Source organism: Myotis nattereri (assembly GCF_964212035.1).
Source record: "Myotis nattereri genome assembly, chromosome: 15".
In the NCBI taxonomy this organism is placed as follows: Eukaryota; Metazoa; Chordata; class Mammalia; order Chiroptera; family Vespertilionidae; genus Myotis; species Myotis nattereri.
In genome coordinates this window covers 38,850,869-38,868,181 of record NC_138090.1, presented here as the reverse complement: position 1 = coordinate 38,868,181, position 17,313 = coordinate 38,850,869, and the positions used below count along the sequence as shown (strand labels likewise).

The window sequence follows — 17,313 nt, the reverse complement described above, 5'->3', positions numbered from 1 at the left end:
GTCTTTGTGTTGTGAAGACCATTGGCAGTGGCAGGAATTGGGAAGTTCACGGCTACTCCGTCACCTTCTCCTGCCCCAGCCACCTCTCTAGTCTGTCTCCACGCTCACCTTCTGCTGTCAATAGGAACTTTCCAAAACTCAAATCTAAACTGAGGAAATCTAAAATTTCCCTGTTTAAAACTCTTCAACTTTTATGTAGTCTTAAAATGCCTCCCCACAAAGACTTCGTAATTACAAATAGAAAGAGAGGGATTTTACAGTGGGGGAGCTGCCAGACTCCACCTTAACTACAGAGTCGACGTGATATAAGATACAGAGACATCATGTGCCTCCTGACAGCCTACACAACATAAATGTTGCAGAAGCCCTGCCAAGTACCCAGAACCTGAACCTAACCATGAGGAATCATCAGACAAACCTGAACTGAGGGACGTTCTGCAAAATAACTGGCTTGTACACTTCAAAATGTCAATGTCATGAAAGACAAAAAAAGGCTCAGAAACATTCTATTTTGAAACTAAAAGCATAGCAACTAAATGCCATATGTAATCCTGATTGGATCCTAAACCAGAAAAATAAAAAGGGACATTATTGCCACAATTTATAAATTTTAGATATGGGTTGTGAGTTAGGTGATAGTTTATACCAGTGTTAAATTTCCTGATTTTCATAACTGCACTGCATGTAGTTCTGTAAGAGCGTAGTCTGTTCTGAAGAAATGCATATTGAAAGTTTAGGGGTAGAGAGGCATGATGTCTCCAACTTACTCAGTAAAGAAAAGAGGGAGATTGTGTGAGAGGGAGATCCGATCAATGCCATGGATGGGAAAACTGGGGCTCAGGAAGAGACAGTCATTTGCCCAATGTAAGAGGCCAGCTCCAGCTCTGTCTGATTCTAAAGCTAAACCTCAGTCACATAGGATTCAAGTTCTTCCCAGGTTGAGAAACGGACTTTCACTTTGGTCAATGGTGGGTATTTATGGTAAGAGTCTGACCCTGAGTTCAAGCCTAGGAAAGAAAAGACACTGGAGTCTAAAAATTAGGATACTAGCCCCAGCTGGTTTGGCTCAGTGATGGAGCATAGGCCTGGGGACTGATTCTGGTCAAGGTCATATGCCCAAGTTGCAGGCTCAACCACCAGTAGGAGGCGTGCAAGAGGCAGCCAATCAATAATTCTCATCATTGATGTTTCTATCTCTCTATCCCTTTCCCTTCCTCTTTGAAATCAATAAAAATATATTTTTAAAAATTAGGATACTAAAAACAAATAAATGAACAAACAGAAAAGACAAATAGAAATTGGTAAGGAGGGTGCCAAAATGTACTCAAGGTTTATATTTCTTTAAACTTTGTTCTATGATCAGATAGTTAAAAGACTGGAAATTTCCAATGGAATCATTTATCCAGCTTCTCTTTCCTCCATTCCCCATTTTATAGGCAAGCTACCTGAAGCTGAGAAAGGTTGTAGTTGCCAAGGTTATACCCTACAAGGTGGCCCTGGGAACCCATCACCCTGACACCCCTTGTACATGGTTTGTCAGCTAACACGGAAGGAAAGGAGAAATTCAGGGAAGAGAATTGCAGGGAAAATGAGGTCTGGAAGCAGATCAGAAGGTACTGAATGGGGTCAGTCCTCACCTCATAGTGGGGATGCTCAAGTGGCACGGCCTCAAACTGGGGAAGGCTTTTGCTGAACCAGGTGGTGACCGGGCGTTGCATGTTGATGGCGAATGGCTCAAAGCCTTCCTGAAGGCCGCAGATGGCAAAGAACCGCAGGGAGCTCACATCCTGGCCCAGGTTCAGATGACCCACCTGGCCGGGTCCCAAGCTACAGACCGGCAGGAAACCTGGTGGGAGGGAGTGAATGGGCAGAGGTGAGATAGGTGGGCAGGACAGGGACTTGTGGGGAGGGGTAATGTGGAAGGGAAGGATGGAAGAGGGGGAGGCTGGAATGGGCAGTATAGGGTCAGGTCAGACAGAAGAAAACCAGAAAGGGGCCATGAGGCCAACCCTCACCATCGCCAATCTCAATATCGCGGAAGGCTGTTTCGGAACCTGAATCGGACATGAGGATCTCGCCATTGAGGGTGAAGATAATGGTGTTCTCTGTGAGGTCAATCATGCAGCCTACAACATCACCCGACTGCCAGTGACGCCCAAATGGTTCACTGCCCAAGTGCCAGCGCTGGCCCTGTGAGGAGGCAAGGGGAAGACGTGGCATGGGAGAGGCAAACAAAGAAATGGAGACATAAGAAAGCAAGGGGAGATATGTAAATATACACATTACAAGGTGTCAGGTTCAGGGCATGTGGGACAAAGCAGTGGTCATCCCCATAGTATCCCCATCTTTCCCCACATGTGTATCCATGACCCCTGGAATGTAAGGGACAGGCTTTTATGCTTTTGCTTCCCTTCTGCTTGGTTCTCTACTGAGTCCATGCGTGATGCAGGGAAGGAAGAAAGTATAAACAAACAGATAAATGGATGATTACATGAGTTGTTGGATGGATAAATAAATGAATTGATGGAGCCTGGCTGGCATGGCTCAGTGGTTGAGTGTCGACCTATGAACCTGGAGGTTATGGTTTGATTCCCCATCAAGGCACATGCCCGGGTTGTGAGCTCGATCCCCAGAGTGGGGTGTGCAAGAGGCAGCCGATCAATGATTCTTTCTCATCATTGATGTTTCTATCCCTCTTTCCCTCTTCCTTCCTCTCTGAAATAAATAATATTTTTAAATGACTTAATGGTTCCACATACTACATTATTGAATAGATGAATGGATAGATAAATGAAATTGCAAATTGATTAAATAGGTGTGTGGCTAAATTAACAAATAAATAAGTAGGTGGAAAAGTGGATGGTTAAGTGATTATCTGGACAGACAATTAGATGGATAGAGAGTTGGATTTGTGAATGGATAGTTGGATAGAGAGATGGGTAGATATATGTATGGACAGAGAAAGAGGGAAGGATAGATGGGTGGATGAATGGGTGAGTAGTAAGGTAGATGTAGGGATGGGTGGAGAGAGTGGAGCACGGATAGAGTATATGAGCTGTGGGAGGGACTACAGGACATGGCAGAGTAGAGCCCAGGGAACTACCCACGCGATGCCCGTTGAAGACATAGGCCAGCTCATCAGCTCCCAACTCCACGTCAGGCCGCAGCTCGGGCCTCGCCCAGCCCACTCGCATCTCGCCTGTGGTGACTGCCTCAAACTCGAAGTACCAGCGACCACTCTGCACCGCATAGGATTTCTCTGCCCGGAAGATGCGCACTCGATCCCAACGGGACTGGCTCTCTACCAGACCTACAAATGGGGCCAGGCAGAGTCAAATATGCTGGATGGGGAGTGGATACAAAGACAATGAGAGGATGGTGGGAGAAACCAGCGAAGGTCAGGCTGGGAGAAGAGGGACAAATGTTTGGTGTTACAGGAGAAGAACTGGGGAATCTCGGACTAGACAAAGAAAGGTAGAAGGGACCTACTGAGAGAAACTTCTCCCTTACTGTCTTTAGCAGTCAGAGCTCTCAGAGAAGAGATCCTGACAGAGACATAGAGAGAGAAAGTCAGGTCAATCATGGTGATAGTCGGGGGCTAAGGATCAAGATTAAAGTTCATGTTTAGAATCAAGTGTTGAGAGCTGGATCAAGGTGTCAGGTTCAGGGCATGTGGGACAAAGCAGTGGTCATCCCCACAGTGTCCCCATCTTTCCCCACATGTGTATCCATGACCCCATGAGAGAAAGTCAGCGTCAGGGTCAGAGAGGAAATAGAAATTGGGGTTGGGACAAGGGGTTGAGAAGTTTAAGATTGGGGACCATAAGGGTTAGGGGTCAAGGCCGCTATTAGAGGAAAGCAATGGGTCAGGGGTCAAGTTAGGGGTCTCTGAGATCTTGGTTGGGTGACTCCATGTATTAGCTATAGTCCAGAGGTTAGGGATTAAGGATCATAGCTGGGGGTCAGGGATTGGCGTCTGGGGTCAGGGTCAGTGCTCACTGGGCTCCTGGTCTGGTGGCTCGGTGTTGCAGTCATAGCCCAGGCAGAGTTTGCATTAGGTCAAGGTCAGTGGTTAAGATCCAGTTCAGGGTTGGGGTCAGAATAAAGGTCAGAGTTGGGGGTAGGGGTTCAGTATTGTAGACGTAGCCTATTCAGAAGTTGAATTGGCTTAGAGATCAGGGGTCAGGGCTGGGGGCCAGAGGTCAACACTCACTGGGCTCCTGGTCAGGCGGCTCAATGTTGTAGCCATAGCCCAGCAGGGTGCGCACAGCTTGGCAGAGGCTGTCCCTGTTGCTGCGCTTGGTGGCCTCATCCAACAGGCGGTAGGGCACCAGGCGAGGGTTTCGGCGTGCAGGGATGTCCTGTACAGCACTGTAGCTCCAGCCCTGGGCCACACGGTCTCGGGCCCACACATTGTGCCCATTCTCTGCCAGCCGGTCCACCAGTGTCGTCTGTGCTGGCGTTAGCCGCACGTGGCTCAGGTCCAGCGGCGCTGGTTTGTACCCATTGCTCATCATATACCTACAGGAGTGGTGGCACTGGTATATAAGTTCAGTGCTATGGGATCCCTGACTCTGAACTGACCCTTGTCTCCAGGATCCTAGGGTGCCATGAATCTTGGAATTTCTGACCTTTGATCTTTTTTTTTCTTTTTTTTTTCTGACCTTTGATCTTTGACATTAGGGTTCTATGACTCCCTGAATAATCTTGGAGATGCTTGACCTTTAACCCCAGCATCCTGTGACCCTAGCAAAAGCTTTGATTTCACTGACCTCTGGCTTCTCTGACTCTATCTTGATTCTGGGAGCCTCATCTCTAACCTTGGAATGCTCTGACCTCTCACCTCTAACTTTGAGGTTTCTTACCTCTAACCCCAAGACCTTCTGCTCCAGACTCCTAGCTTGGAGCCCTTGACCTCTGAACCCTGGTCTCTATCCCCAGGACCTCTCAACTATAATTTTAGGATCCCTTAAATTATCTCACATCTTTCCATTGATTCCTGCCTCTAATTTAGAGATCTAACCTCTGCATATAACCCCTGGGGCCCGACATGCTTCTATTCTCCCTCTATAACTCCTAACTCCAAAATCCTGACACCTCCCAAGACACTCACCACTGACTCCAGAACCCTGACCCCTGAGCCTATGATCTTCAACCCATGGCCCTTTCTTCTCTGACCCCAGTCTCCCCACAAGATCCCTCAATCATGCCAGCCCCATACTCTATTCCCCAGTGGGACCAGGCCACCCACACTCACGTCTTCGGGAGTTTTGTCTTCTTCAGGTTGTCCTCCGCCTTCTCGTCTGCCATGCCCACGTGGCAGCCCAGAGCCAGCAGAGTCCTGGGGTGGAGGGCGGGGGTACAGGGTCACCCCACCTAGTCCCCTGCCCCGTGTCCCTCTCCTGCAGCCCCTGCTGCCTCTGTCTCTGGGTCTCCAGCTCTCTTCATACCTTTTCCCAGCTTCTTGGGTGTTTTTGTTCCCACCTCTCTGTCTTCATCTCCGTCTCTCTGACTTCTGTCTTTCCCTGTTTCTTTCGCTGTATCTCTTGACTGTCCATTTTCCCCTCTGCCTCTTTCTGCCTCTCTCTCTCTCTGTTTCTATCTGTCTATCTATCTCTTCTTGATTATCTTGCCTTCTGCCTCTCTCTCTTTCTTGCCCTATGTCAGTTTCTGCCTCACAAGCCCTGCCTCTCTCTCTCTGTTTCTTTTGCCATTTTTCCCTCTCCCTCAGTCTGTCTCACTCTCCCTGTTTCCCCTTGCCCTCCACCCCACCAGTAATCAGGCCCAGCCCCTGCTCCACAGGACCCCCCTCACTTGAGTGTCTCCCCCGACATCTGCAGGTTGTAATTCCTCTCAGGCTCTGGTAGGCTGTGGAAGTTCACAAGACATGGGTGCAGCCTCTTATTGTCATCCCGAACCTGGAGAAATCCCAGGGTCAAGTTCTGGATTCCCTCTTCCCTTCCCCCAACATTCCCAGACTGTGACCACTGGCCTCCCACCCTTAGTTCTGCCACTGGAAACCCAAGGACACCCCCCTCGCCCTATGCTGTTAGGGCCCTTCCCTCAGCCACTGGCCCCTCCCAATAGTGAGCCATGCCCCGCCTCTGCAGCAAGTCCAGCCTGACGCTGCAGGTAGTCACTTACCGGGCCATAGGTCCAGCCCTGCTCAATGCGAGTCAGAGCCCAGAGTTCATGGATATTCTCTGCCAGCTTCTCCCGAATCCGCTCCAGATGGGGAGGCAGGACAATCTGAGGCAGAAGACATCCGTGAGCCCCTGAGTTCTCTCCAGCTTGCACTGTGACCCCTCTTCCAGACAACATGTGCAAGCTCTGTTTCCCCCAGCATGCTCTTCTGACCTTTTCTACTATTCCAAGCCCTGCTCCCCATCTCCATGACCTGACTCCAGGATTGGCACCAGCCAAGTAAGGACTTGGCATCATCAGAATTAAGGGATCGTCTGGGGATGGGTCTGTCTCTCCCATGTCCTGGAAGCTCCGTGAGGACAGAACCTGGGCTTCCTCAGTTTCTGCCATTTTCCCAGGCCTTCCCAGTCCAGAGCCAGGCCCAGAGGAGATGCTTGGGAAATGTTTGCTGAATGAATGGTCAAGTGTCTTTCTTTCTCTGTACCGTGAGGATTTGAACAATACTTAACTCAATACCTCATAAGGATTCAGTGAAATCACTTCCATAAATTATTAAATGTATGTAATTTATCTAAATGTCTGGCACATGGTAGGTGCCTAATAAATATTTATATTGTTGCTGTTCTCCGGGCAGGAGATAGTTGACCCAGGGTGGGCTGTGGGGAGGAGAGGGAAGGGGATGAGGATGTCCAGCTTGGGGAGGGAGAGATCAAGAAGGAGGCCCAGGGCTCTGGCCTGGCTGCAGGGGAATAGAAAGTTCATCCCTGAAATAATATTACTATGACTACTACTAACAGGAACTATATTGAGTACTTAATATTTACTCAGGAATGTGCTAAGCACTTTGCATTTATTAATTTATCCACTCTTCACAACAATGGGGATTGAACCTGCAACCAGGTATGTGCCCTGACCAGAGATTTAACCCACAACCTTTTGGTATATGGGGCAATGCTCCAACCAACTAAGCCACACTGGCCAGAGCATGGTGAGTCTCTTGAACACTAGTTAAATCTCCTGCTACAGGGACATGCTTGGAGGGAAGGTGGGGAGTTCAGGTTGGGATAGAGTAGTGGGAGTAGTGGATAAGATCACAGGCTTGCCGAAACCGGTTTGGCTCAGTGGATAGAGCGTCGGCCTGCGGACTCAAAGATCCCAGGTTCGATTCCGGTCAAGGGCATGTACCTGGGTTGTGGGCACATCCCCAGTAGATGTGCAGGAGGCAGCTGATCAATGTTTCTAACTCTCTATCTCTCTCCCTTCCTCTCTGTAAAAAATCAATGTATATATTGATTCCTCTCTGTAAAAAATATATATATATATAAAGATCTTTATATATATATAAAGATCACAGGCTTTGGAATCACACTGCTTAGGTTCACATCAGCAGTGTGACTTGCACAGATTGTTTAACTTGTCTGGGCCTCTTTTTCCACATCTGTAAATTGGGGATAATAATAGTCATTTCCTTAGGGGGCTATAGTGAGGACTCCCTGAAATGGGGAGTCTGCCTTGAGAGTCCTTTGCCTCCTCCTCTCTACTTTAGTTCCCTTCTCTATTAAACAAGATTCCTAACTTCCAGCTCAGCTCCCCACCTCCCTGACTCCTAAGGGAGTTTGCCTCACTGGGAAACTCCTGCAGGACAGGCACTACCTGGACAGTGTCCACGGGGCAGGGCACAAAGTCGGTGTGTGAAAGGCAGCGGCTTGGGCCCACCAAGTGGGGCCCCCGGGGTCCTTCCCGCCGATACTCCTTGATGGGTTCCAGATGGAGTCGCTCTCTCGGCAGCACAGCCTCATGGCATGGGGCATAGCCAGGTGGGGGAAGGAACTTGAATTCACCATGTCGGCCACCAAGAAGGAACCGTACCCTGATGGGAGAGTGAGGTTACAGGGGGGAGTCTGTGCTCAGTAGCAGTAAGGGAGCAATCCTAGAGTTGGTGGAAGGTTTTGGGGAGACCTGAGATCACTGGGCAGTCAAAGGATGATAAAGGTTAAAAAGGAGTCAGACAGGATATTCTAAAGTCGAAAAGAATGTCTAAGGTCAATGGGAATCATTGGAAAATCAAAGAAGGAAAGTGTGGGGTCCTTAGAGAGTTAATGTAAGGTCACAGAACATCTTTTGGAGGCTCGTGGTCAACAGAGCATTTGGAGATATTGGAAGGTTTTGGGGAGACCAGGAAGGTCATTTGGGAGTCACTGAGAATCTGGTGTAACTATGAGATAACCATAATTGCCCCTGAATGGGAAGTCATTCACAGAGCTTGGGGATCATTGGGAAAAGGCTGACTAATTGAGAGGTCTTTGAAATATGTGGGATCAATCCAGGGTCAGTGGGAGATTAATCAATTGAAAGGTCATTGACAGATGTTGGAGTCACTGAGAAGTTTTTAAGAGTATGGAGTCGCCCTAACCAGTTTGGCTCAGTGGATAGAGCGTCGGCCTGCGGACTGGAGGGTCCCAGGTTCGATTCCGGTCAAGGGCATGTACCTTGGTTGCAGGCACGTCCCCAGTAGGGAGTGTGCAGGAGGCAGCTGATCGATGTTTCTCTCTCATCAATGTTTCTAACTCTCTATCCCTCTTCCTTCCTCTCTGTAAAAAATCAATAAAATATATTTGGAAAAAAAAAAAGAGTATGGAGTCATTAGGAATGTCCAAGGTCATTGTGGATTTATTGGGAGGTTTTGGGGTCATTAAAAGATCAGCATAATATTCTGGAGTCATTTGGAGGTCACTGGAATAGCATAGCATAGCATTGGGACAGTCTGAGGTAATTTAAGAGTCTGAAATTTTTAGAAGGTGATTGGGAAATTTTGGGGACACTTGAAGGTCACCAAAAGAACCTGGAGTTGGGGAGAAGCTAAGGTCATTGGGAGGACACTGAAAGTGTCCAGGGTCATGTAGAGGTCATTGGGACCTTTACCTAAGGGTCTGACAAGTCGGTCTTGAAGATGAGCTGCTGGGTGTTGACAGTTTAGGGAAGCTGTCTCAGGACAGTCCCAGGTCTGGGGGCTGACAAGGGGACAGGGGCAAGTCCTTACTTTACACCAGCTGAGAAGCTGACGACAGGGAAGAAGAGCCCATCAAGGTTGAAGGCCTCAAAGACGCCCTGCACGGGGCAGCCATTGATGCGGAAGGAGATGGATGGAACGCTGAGGTCCAGGCAGCAGCTGACCACATCCTCTGGGGCCAGGAGGTGCTGGCCTGGGGAAGTCACTGGGCGAGCCACGTGTCCTGCACCAGGGCCACCAGGGAGGGGTCAGAAATCAGAGGCCCATGGGACCAATGACCTCAAGAGACAAGGGGCAGATATTAGAGGATCTTATGGAGTTTGGATCCTGGGAACTCTAGGTATAGGGTCATGATAAATGAGGAGTAAAGAATCAAAAGTTGGCCTGTTTGGGGGGTCAGGATTCTAAGAACTCTAAGGTGTGCAGTGAGAGGCTTGGAAACCCTAGGGTCAATGGTCAGGGTTGGTCATCCCCCAGAAGGGTTCAGATACCTGTCCAGAGATGCAGCCCATCGAAGCCGTAGGAATAGAGGTCATCGCCAACCCCGTTGCCGCCCCAGCCCTCGCCACCCCCAGGGTAAGGGCTGTAGCCCTCAGTGAGGGCCCAGCCCACCCGCAGGTGGGTGGCCTGAGCTGTCAGGAATGGAGTCACTTCGTCCACCATCACCTCAAAGTACCATTTTCCGTACTGTGTAGAGCCCTCTGCTCGGCCCACAAAGATGTTGGGGCGGATGCTGTAGGAGAGAGGGGAAAAGAGTGGGGGATGAAGGAGAGGTGGAGAGCAGAGCCAGGTTATCGCAGGGGTGGAGGGAGAGAGGCAAAGAGACAGAGACAGACAGAGTGACACCAAAGACAGAGAGGAGAGAGAGATGGGAGAGATGGGGAAGAGATGTGGAGGAGAAATAGAGAGAGACAGAAACAGAGAGTGAAAGGAAAAGACAGATGCAGAAATGGAGAAGGGACAGAGGACAAGAGTGGAGAGCCAGGTGAGCTGGGGCAAGAGCAGACAACTGTGAGGACCAGGGGTTAAGTCCAGGGTGGGAGACAGAGAAGGGACAGCCACATGGTGTAGAGTGTCTTATTCAGGGTGAGGTCAGGCTCCGTTCAGGTGTTAGGGGTCAGACCTGGTGACATAGTTGATGAGGTTTGTTTGCAGCAGAAGCTCACGGCCAGGGAGCAAGTTCTCGGTAATGAGATCTTGATTGGAGCGCACAGCCACGCCGTTACACACACACAGGGAACACAGCACGTCCAGCACCTGGGGGTCAAGGTCAGAGATCATGGTGTAAGGCACCAGGGCAGGAGTCCAAGGGTGGTATGTCAGAATAGGTGACGGACATTTTGACTGAGAGGAAGTAGAGAAAGTGGGATATCAGGGGTCACAGAGAAACAGAAAGGTCAGGTGAGACGGTAGGGGCCATATGAGTTGGGATGAAGCATCAGCAATGTAAAAAATGAGTGTCTGAAGTAAGATGCTAGAAGGAGAAGGTCAGGGAAAGAGTGAAAGGGCTATATTAGTGAGAGAGTGCAGGGGTCAGGGTGAGATTTGAGATCGGCAGGGGTTGCAAACTAGTGTCTGCCTCCTCCCCAGCAAATTCTGTGAAGTGAGCAGCGGTGGTGTAGACATTTAGGCGGTCAATGCAATTCAGGACCAGGGAGAGCATCCCCTGAGGTGGGGAAATCAAGGGGGCACCGCAGGAGTCCCAGGCCCTCACTTCCTTGCGTTTCTTGGATTTACTAATTTATATTTCTTCAACAACTATTGACTGTGAGTTCCCAGGTGGGTAACGTAAATCTGTGATGTGGTTAGAAATAATGCAGGTAGGACCTGTGGCAAAGTGGGGAGTGTGTATGCACTGCACCAAAGACTATACAATTGAAAAATTATAAAAAATTTAAAAAGCATTTTATAGATCTAATGAAGCACATGTCTGGCCCAGAATTCATTTCAGAGCCATGAGTTAGAGGCCTTATGTTAAAATGGAAGCATATGGGCCATAGCCAGTTTGTCTCAGTGGATAGAGTGTCGGCATGGGGACTGAAGGGTCTCGTGTTCAATTCCAGTCAAGGGCACATGTCCGGGTTGTGGGCTCAATTCCCAGTAGGGGGTGTGCAGGAGGCAGCTGATAAATGATTCTCTTTCATCATTGATGTTTCTATCTCTTTCTCCCTCTCTGAAATCAATAAAAATAAAATATATTTTTTAAAAAGATGAAAGCATATGGAAGAGAATCCAGGTAAGAGATAAGATGGGGGAGGAGAGTGAGGGTAGTGGAGAGTTCTGGGGTCATGGGGCCAGGGTTCAGAGTTAAGGGGATGAGAAGTCAGGGGCGAGGGCTAACCTTGTGGTTCCTCCCATGCTTGTCCAGAAGGGAGATGATGGACTTGATGTGGTTCTCTTGGATGATATTTAAGACTTCAGGACTCTCAATCAGGACACAGTACAGCACCTCTAGGATTCCTGCACGGTTAGCAGAATGTGAGGTGAGGTGGCTGTGGCCCTTCCCTCCCCCAAACCCCTGTCTCTTCCCATGAGCTCTCCTACCAGATGAGGCTTCCAGCCTATCCAGCTTGCTGACCAACCAATCCAAATTGGTGGAGAAGAGGGCACAATTGGTACGATTGCCACGGATCAGAGAGGCTGAAGGTGGAGAGATGGGTCAGACCCAACAGTACTGGGGGCCTGTGGAGCTCTGGGGGAAGTCATAACGAGGCCCCTTTACCCAGGAGTTCGTAGAGCAGGTTCACAATCTCTTTCCAGGACTCGGCTGCCTCCTCCCCGGCAAATTCTGCGAAGTGAGCAGCGGTGGTGTAGACATTTAGGCGGTCGATGCAATTCAGGACCAGGGAGAGCATCCCCTGAGGCGGGGAAAACAAGGGTCACCACAGGAGTCCCAGGCCCTCCCTTCCTTGCCTTTCCTGGATTTACTCATTTACATTTCAACAGCTAGTGACTGTGAGCTCCCAGGTCTACACCCGCACCAGTAGCTCATGTCGCCCTTCACTCCCATCACCCCCCTCTCCTTCTTGGCTCCCCAGATCAGTCCTGTCTTCTGTCTCTGTCCCCAACATAACACAGCCTTATAAGCATCAGGACTGAATTTGTGCTTCTCTTTCCCACAGTTTTCTTTCCATCCTTTCCACTTCCAAGCACCCCATTCCTGGTCCCAGTTGGCCCAGTTCACTCTCCACACTGAGCATCAGAGAGACTGTGTTGTTGTTTTACATTTTAATCTTCTGTCTTTTTTATTGTGAATTATAACAGACACATAGAAAAGCAAATAAAACATATGCAGTCAATTGTTACTCATGGTATTTAGGTTCTGTAAAGTCCCTATGAACACTGAGTTAGAGAATCCCGAACCATGACTCCCAGGGGAAACACAGGCGGTGCCTCTATTTAGTCACAACAATTTCATCAATCAACCAATATACACTCCTGTTTTATGTGCATTTCTGTTTAAAAACACTGATTTAATATATATTATTGATTCATTAACATTAAGAGTCAACAATAACTCATACCTGAATGAAGCTCATCTAATACGTATTTTCTTAGTAAGGCACCTCCCAGATTTCTTGTGCTTCAACACTACACTTAGGGCCCATTTTAAGCAGAAAAATCAACAAAAATGCAAAAAATATATAGCACCAAATATGTGACAAAAGGACACTTGTTTATAATATGAGACGTGAAACAAGAAAACAGAGTGTGTCCTGGCCAGTGTGGCTTAGCTGTTTGGAGCAATAGATGTTTCTCTCCCTCTCTCCCTCTCTCTCTCAAAATCAGTTAAAAAAAAATATATCCTGGGTGAGGATTTTTTTAAAAAGGAGATGAAAGCGGAGCATGGCCTTGTTCCACCTCAGCTGGCTACATGTGACTGAAATTTCTTACCACTCTGCACATGGCCACACGTGTGCTCTAGTATTGATTAGAGTAATACAAATAAACTTTAGCAAGTAGGCAAATTGAAAATACAGAATCTGTGAATAACAAAGACCAAAGTATATGTTTTACCAAACCAATATCAAGAATAGCTATGGCACCATGACCCAGGTCAAGAAAGAGAATATTGCCAGCCAGCCAGAAGTCACCTGGATGCCCTTTCTGATTACACAACCCTTGCTGCTAGGAATAAACCATCATCCTGACTTTTATGAAAATCCTTTCCTTAATTTTTTTTTTAAATATATTTTATTGATTTTTTACAGAGAGGAAGGGAGAGAGATAGAGAGTTAGAAACATCGATGAAAGAGAAACATCGATCAGCTGCCTCCTGCACATCTCCTACTGGGGATATGCCCGCAACCCAGGTACATGCCCTTGACTGGAATCGAACCTGGGACCTTTCAGTCCGCAGGCCGACGCTCTATCCACTGAGCCAAACCGGTTTCGGCGCTTTCCTTAATTTTTTAATTGACTTTTGCCTGAACTTGGAATATACAGAAAGTATTCTTTTGTACATAGATTCTTTTGCTCAATGTTACAGTTTAAGATCCAAGAACATTGTTGCATCTGACTATTGTTTGGTTTGTTCCTTTGCATTGCTGAGTGTATCCATATCCATTTTATGGATATGACACATTTGTGGATCCATTCTAGTGGCGGATATTTGAGCTGTTTCTAGTTTTAGGCAGTTACAAGTAATGCTGCTATGACAACTGTTTTATCTATATCCTGGGCCCATCGCACTAGTAAAAGAGGCAGTGCATGTGGCTCAGAGCATAACCAGGCTGGAGTCCCCTAGCCTGGCTCTGCCACTAGCTCCTCCAGGTATGCACATGGCTGCCTCCCTTCGCTCAGGCCACCCGCCTTGAGCATTCTACTGAATTTTAAATTGCACCACTCCCAGCACTGCCTATTGCTGCCCTGCTTTGTTTTTCTCCTTAGCCCTTGCCACCATACCATATAAAAATTTTATTTTATGTTTATTTATTTTAGAGAGGAAGGGAGAGAGAAAGAAAAACACATCAATTTGTTGTTCCACTTATGTATTGATTGAATGATTCTTGTATGTGCCTAGCCTGGGGATTAAACCCATAACCTTGGTGTATCGGGATGATGCTCTAACCAACTGAGCTACTTGGCCAAAGAATAATTTTTTTTATTTTATTGATCATCTATCCTCCTCCCACGTCAACTCCGTAAGGACGGGCATTTTGTCTGTTTTGTTGACAGCCATATCCCCTGGCATATTTGTTGCCCTTCAGAGACCCATCTGTAATATGGGAATTACAATCCCCCATGGAGTTATTAGAGGATGTCATGCACATAGTGTTCTTAACACATAGTGAGGGCTAAATTCAAGGTAAAATAACCACTAACACTTTTATATAGCATCTACTATTTACTGGCCCTGTTCAAGGACTGCATATACTAACTCTACTCCATAAGTAAGTTTTGTTGTTACTATTATCATTTCTATGTCTGCCTCCCCCATCAGACTGGGAACCCCTGGAGAGGAGGGGACCAAGTTGTCAACCTTTGAAAGAACATGCATCCCCATCACCATGTATCAGACGCCCACCGTGGTCCAGCCCCCTCCTCCAACTGTGCTCAGCCCTTCCCACTCAGACCCCGCAGCTCTTCCCCTCGGGCTCCCATAACCCAAACTCCTAGCCCCGACCCCATCTGAGTTTCCGCCCTAACTGCCCTCCCAGTCTCCCAGAGACCCACCTCTGGCCCTGCTCGCCCCCACGCCCCACCGGTTCCGTCCTCTCACCCCACAGGCCGCGCCCCCGAAGACACCACCCCTGAGTCCGCAGCCTCTGGGCGTTTATCCTCGGACTCCTCAGGCCTTCCCCAGGGCCGGCCCCTCCTTCCCGGTGCGGGAACAAGGTCGGCCCCTCACTCCACCGGCTCCCTCCCGCCCGCACGGGTCCCGCCCTCGCTCCGCCGGAGACCTCGCCCTCGAGGCCCCGCCCGCAGGCCCGCCCCGCGCCCGCACCTCCTCTTGGAAGAGGCTCTGCCGGTTGCGCAGGCTGCGCAGCTTGCTCTGCTTCTCCTCGTGCTGCAGCTCCTCGGAGGGCGGCTCGAAGTAGCCGATGAGGTCCTGCAGGCTCAGGACCACGCCCTCGATGGGCAGCGCGGTGCCAGCCGGCGGCCCCGAGCCCCGCGGCTTCCCGCTGAAGCTGTCCAGGCCCCTGTGGGATCGCGCACTCGTTCGCCAGGGGCCGAGTGCTGACCATGGGCGCGGGAGTCCCCCCACCCCCGCCCTGCGGGACTCCCACAGACACACCTATTAACCGAGAGGGAGACGGACATGCAGAAAGACGAGGAAGGGCCTTGGCCGGAGGTTACGCGTGGCCAAGGGCAGAGCTGGAACTAGGACTCATGCCTGTGTCGTAGGCACAGGGATAGTGGAAACAGGAGTCGGAGTTGGGAGGTCCAGGGTCAAGGGTCTGGGCGTCAGGGGTTTGAAAGGTGATGATCAGAAATGCTCAGTCAGAGGAGGGACCAAGTATATAAAGGTCAAGAGTTTAGAGGTTAGTGGTCATGTGGACGTTGGCAGGGATGTGGATGTCAGAGGTAGAGATTCATGGGGTCAGGTGCCTGAACGCCAGGAGCATGGGGGTCAAGGTATGGCCTGGCCCCGGGCAGAGCGGGCAGATCGCTCACTTGATGAACTGGTTGTACAGGCCAGCAGTGCTGTAGATCATGCGGGCAGCCTGGGACTCCTCCTGCTGGCAGCGGGTCAGTGACAGAGCGTCATCCATGTGGCCTTCCTGGTGCAGCATGGCCTGGCGGTGGGAGGACAGAGAAGTCAGGAGGGGGCCTTGCTCCCTAGATTCTAGCCCAAAGCTGCCTGCTTCCTCCACCAAATCTCTCTGCCAGTCCTCCCCTTCCATCCCTCTTTATGTCTCTCTCTCTCTCTCTCTCTCTCTCTCTCTCTCTCTCTCTCTCTCTCTCTCATCTTATCTCTATTGCACACTTTGGTCTCATTTTCCCTGTCTCTCCTTCTCTGTCTTTCTCTTTCTCTTTCTTGTCTGTCTCCAGGCCAGACCCTCTCCACTTGTATCTACTAATGCCTTAGCATTCCCCCATCAAAGCACTGTAGCAGCACCCCAAACTTCATATGTCCCAGACAGAAAGCCTGACACCTTCTGTGAATAGGGCCATCACAGTGCCAGCTTTCCCCTGCGCTGACCTCTAGTCCCGTGGCTGTGAATATCATCCTCCACTCATGCTTCCAACTACAAACCTTGTTCTTCTTGCAAACAGGTGCATCCCTCGTCTTCCCACTCAGCAAGTCTTTATTGAGTGACGCTGTTATAGACGTTGGAGCTAAAACTTCAGATCCCTGTCCTCCTGAGCTGACGCTTGGCTGTCCCTAACTTGGTTAATGGCACTTCCATCCTTTTGGTTGCTCAAGGTAAAAATCATTGCATCATCCCCAACCTCTATCTCTCTTGTCCCGATACCCAATCTGTCAGAAAATCCTGATGGCTCAACCCTCAAAATACAACCAGAATCCACCACGTTGCCCCACTCCAGTCCCCACCCTGTTCGGTCCTCTGTCATCTACCACCTACACCCTCCCAGCAATCTTCTCCCGGTCTTTCTACTCCAGCTCCGCACCCCAACTACCACCACCCACAATCTGTTCCTGAAAGCAGCTAAGGAGCCAAAACACTCTGTGGCTCCATCTCATGCAAAAGCCAGGACCCCCCCATTACCGCCAGGCCTACACCGTCTGCTCCCATCTCCTCTCTGTCCTCACCTTGCCCCTCTACTTGCCCCTCACTCACTCTGCTCTGGCCAAACTGGATTTTCTTCCTGTTATTGCAACAAACCAACCTCATTCCAACCTTAGGGCCTTTACACATGTTCTTCCCGCTGTCAAAAGTAGCTTTCCCACTCTTCAGTTATATAGCTGTGTACTTCATTAAAAGCATTTTATTCACCATTTCTGGGCAATGGGGTGGGGGGTGGGGGTAAGGGCTGGGAAGAAGTCTATATAGCTGGCCTATATTTCCACACACACACACACACACACACACACACACACACACACACATCCATCCAAAACAACGTGGATACTCATTAATTTGTTGAATGTCATTCTCAGTCTGCTTGTCACCCTCTGTCTTTTCCATCTCTGTCTCTCTGTCTTTCTCTATTTTTCTGTCCCTATTTTTTTAAATCTCTGCCTTTCCCTG

The 17,313-nt window shown here is 49.2% G+C and overlaps 1 protein-coding gene across 1 annotated transcript in view; it reads right to left on the bottom strand.

The window, feature by feature from the left end:
• The window catches only part of RYR1 (ryanodine receptor 1), a gene marked incomplete at its 5' end in the record, with an annotated part of 127,773 nt that overhangs the window by 97,603 nt on the left and 12,857 nt on the right, over positions 1-17,313 (bottom strand). The window contains 16 exons of the mRNA XM_081106715.1: positions 1,638-1,846; positions 2,016-2,190; positions 3,108-3,310; positions 4,214-4,521; positions 5,258-5,341; positions 5,815-5,918; positions 6,145-6,249; positions 7,798-8,014; positions 9,185-9,377; positions 9,646-9,887; positions 10,278-10,411; positions 11,496-11,614; positions 11,699-11,794; positions 11,877-12,012; positions 15,102-15,297; positions 15,773-15,894. Coding sequence (XP_080962841.1) covers positions 1,638-1,846; positions 2,016-2,190; positions 3,108-3,310; positions 4,214-4,521; positions 5,258-5,341; positions 5,815-5,918; positions 6,145-6,249; positions 7,798-8,014; positions 9,185-9,377; positions 9,646-9,887; positions 10,278-10,411; positions 11,496-11,614; positions 11,699-11,794; positions 11,877-12,012; positions 15,102-15,297; positions 15,773-15,894 — 2,643 coding nt within the window. The remainder of the gene's footprint in view (positions 1-1,637; positions 1,847-2,015; positions 2,191-3,107; positions 3,311-4,213; positions 4,522-5,257; positions 5,342-5,814; positions 5,919-6,144; positions 6,250-7,797; positions 8,015-9,184; positions 9,378-9,645; positions 9,888-10,277; positions 10,412-11,495; positions 11,615-11,698; positions 11,795-11,876; positions 12,013-15,101; positions 15,298-15,772; positions 15,895-17,313) is intronic.